The sequence below is a fragment of the Gavialis gangeticus genome, unplaced genomic scaffold, assembly GCF_001723915.1.
Source record: "Gavialis gangeticus isolate Ggan-Ray unplaced genomic scaffold, GavGan_comp1, whole genome shotgun sequence".
Classification (NCBI taxonomy): domain Eukaryota; kingdom Metazoa; phylum Chordata; order Crocodylia; family Gavialidae; genus Gavialis; species Gavialis gangeticus.
The window spans coordinates 25,719,597-25,721,100 of NW_017728993.1; the positions used below are offsets into that span (position 1 = coordinate 25,719,597).

General features: G+C 70.9%; 1 protein-coding gene across 1 annotated transcript in view; it reads right to left on the reverse strand.

Moving 5' to 3' along the window:
- Positions 1-527: 527 nt before the first annotated feature.
- The window catches only part of HPDL (4-hydroxyphenylpyruvate dioxygenase like), an 8,968-nt gene continuing 7,991 nt past the window's right edge, over positions 528-1,504 (reverse strand). Inside the window, exon 3 of the mRNA XM_019528373.1 lies at positions 528-1,504. Within this exon, the coding sequence (XP_019383918.1) occupies positions 567-1,504 (938 nt within the window). The 3' untranslated portion in view covers positions 528-566.

Here is a 1,504-nt window from a genome sequence, read left to right on the forward strand (position 1 = left end):
CGTGGTGCTCTGTGCTCCATTTCAGGCAAGGCTGGGGCCGAGCTGCTCCCAAGACCCGAGGACGGGGCAGGAGCATGGTTGCAGGGCCCCGCTTTCCCCTCTGCAGCCCTGGGAGTCTGCCAGCTTCCAGCCGGGGGAAGCCCTGCGGCCAGTGGGTGCTCGTGGGGCTCTGGAGGGTTCATGTAGCTTCTAGCCCCGGCCTGGACCGGCCTCAGGACCCTGCTAGAGGCGCATGAGCCTGGAGCTGCCCCGTGGGCCCGGGTGGAGGAGGGCAGTAAAGCCCAGTGGCGGCAGGAACGGTGAGAAATTGGTGCAGCCCCAGCTGGAGCGGCCCTAGGACCGTCAGCTCCCCCCAGCTGCCCTTCTGCCTTCCCCGGGGGGTGAACCAAGGGCCCCTCAACCCACTCGTAGCCCCCGTGGGATGCAAGGCGCTGGATAAGGATCGACCCCTGGGCAGTGGGAGAGGGGAAGAGGACAAGCAAGCCACCCCCCACCTGCAAGGCACCCCTAGAGCTGCTGGCCTGGCCTGGCCTCGCACGGGCCCCTCGTGAGGCCGTGACGTCGTCCTACTGCTGCTGGTCCATGTAGCCCTGTACAGACTTCCACAGGGCCCGGATGTTGCCCTCCCCGAAGCCCGAGGCCCCCCGGCGCTCGATGAGCTCCAGGAAGAAGGTCTCCTCGGGGAAGAAAGGCTTGGTGAAGATCTGCATCAAGTACCTCCTCGCCGAAGGGCTCTCCCCCGCCAGCTCCGCATCCAGCAGGATGCCGTGCCGTGCCAGCGCCCCGGGGTCCTGCCCAGCCCCCCGGATCTCTTCCGTCTTACCCGCCTCGCTGTAGTAGGCGCGGGGCGGCTCCACGAACCGCACGCCGGCCGCTGCCAGGGTCTGGGCCGTGGAGACGATGTCCGTGGTGTAGAGCCCGATGTGCTGGACGCCGGCCCCGCCGTGCTGCGCCAAGAAGGTGTCCACCTGGTTCGGCCCCTGCTCCGGCAGGGACTCGGCCAGCACCAGCCTGCAGCCGTCCGCGGGCAGGGCCGGCTCGGCTCGGCCGCCCTGCAGGGCCATGAGCCGCAGCCCCACGCCCCGGCCCCGGATCACGTAGCCCTCGCCCGCGTCCTCGGCCCCGTGCAGGAGGAAGCGCCGGAAGCCGAAGCAGCTCTCGTACCAGTCCAGCACGGCGCGCGCGCTGCCCCGGGGGCAGGCGTACGTGATGTGGTCCACGTGGGTGATCTCGGCCCCATCCGGCGGCCCCTCGGGGGCCGCGGTCACGGCGCGGAAGCCGGGCAGGAAGGGCCCTCGGTAGCGGGAGCGGTCCAGCAGCGTGTGGCTGACGTTGCCCACGACGGACCGCACCACGGAGTAGGTGACGGAGCCGTCCTCGTCCGTCACCTCGGTGGGCGGCACGGCCAGGCGGCAGCCCCGGTCCCGGAGGCGCCGGGAGGCACCGGGGACGTCGTCCAGCTCGAAGCACACGTTGCAGGCCGTGCTCACGGCGTACGCGGGGT